The 941-nt window shown below is 59.9% G+C and overlaps 1 protein-coding gene across 1 annotated transcript; it reads right to left on the bottom strand.

Annotated features, from left to right (window-relative positions):
• Positions 1 to 6: 6 nt before the first annotated feature.
• On the bottom strand, positions 7 to 937 carry LOC108524941 (golgin subfamily A member 6-like protein 4; the record flags this gene model as incomplete). Its single annotated transcript, XM_017866020.1, has 2 exons — positions 7 to 223; positions 491 to 937. Coding segments are annotated over 2 exons (618 nt in total), but the record flags the coding sequence as incomplete, so codon positions are not given.
• Between the last annotated feature and the right edge of the window lie 4 nt (positions 938 to 941).

The following is a 941-nucleotide window of genomic DNA, read 5'->3' as shown; positions in this document are numbered from 1 at the left end:
CGAGGGCAGGAAGCAAGAAACAGTCATAGGACTGCCCTGGAGAGTGCTGGGGTCACCTGCCCCCAGGCTGCAGCTCCCTCTGGCCTGGCACCTCTCCTCCCCAGAGGCTGGTGCCCGCCTCCCAGTCCTTGGATGGGTCAGAGGTTACCCTGTCTTTCAGCTCGCCCAGCTTCAGCTCCTTTACTTGCTGCTCCAACTGCAGTGTGCTCTTGTTCTCGTTGTTCTGGACAGAGAGGAGCAATCAGTGGCCACCCACTATAGCTGGAGACCCCAGAACTTGGTGTCTGCCTCCCATAGCACTGGGAATGGTGGAGGCAGGTTAGAGAAATCATCCCCTCTCCCCCACAGCCATCAGAGCAGGGCTGTGGCTCACAGGTGCCTTTAGAAATACCATTTCATGTGAGGGCTACATTGCCCCATTTTACAGGTGGGGAAACAAAGGCCTGGAGGGCTAGGGAAGAGGGCAGGCTCCCAGGGTGGGGCAACCCACCAGGTCCTCGAAGCTGCTGTGTGGCTCAGTCTGCTGCTCGTAGAGGGCTTCCCACCCCAGCTCCAGCATCCTCTCCAGCTCCCGCAGCCTCTCCAGCTCCTGCAGTGTCTCCTGCTCCCACAGCCTCTGATCCTGCTCCCACAGCCTCTCCTGTTCCAGCAGCTCCTCCACTTGGTCCAGCAGCTGCTCCTCCTCCAGCAGCCTCTTCTGCTCCTCCTGTCGCCTCTCCCGTTCCAAAAGCTTCTCCACCTGCTCCAGCAGCCTCCCCTGGTCCAGCAGCCTCTCCTGTTCCTCCTGCCACCTCTCCTGTTCCAATAGCTTCTCCACCTGCTCCAATAGCCTTTCCTGCTCTGGCAGCCTCTCCTCCTCCCGCAGCCTCTCCTCTTCCAGCAACTTCTCTACCTGGTTCAGCAGCCTCTCATGCTCTAGCAGCTTCTCCTCCTCCTCCTCC

The sequence above is a fragment of the Rhinopithecus bieti genome, unplaced genomic scaffold (genome assembly GCF_001698545.2).
Source record: "Rhinopithecus bieti isolate Rb0 unplaced genomic scaffold, ASM169854v2 repeat_34263, whole genome shotgun sequence".
Classification (NCBI taxonomy): Eukaryota; Metazoa; Chordata; class Mammalia; order Primates; family Cercopithecidae; genus Rhinopithecus; species Rhinopithecus bieti.
The sequence above is the reverse complement of the archived record's forward strand: the minus strand, read 5'-3'. Positions and strand labels throughout refer to the sequence as shown.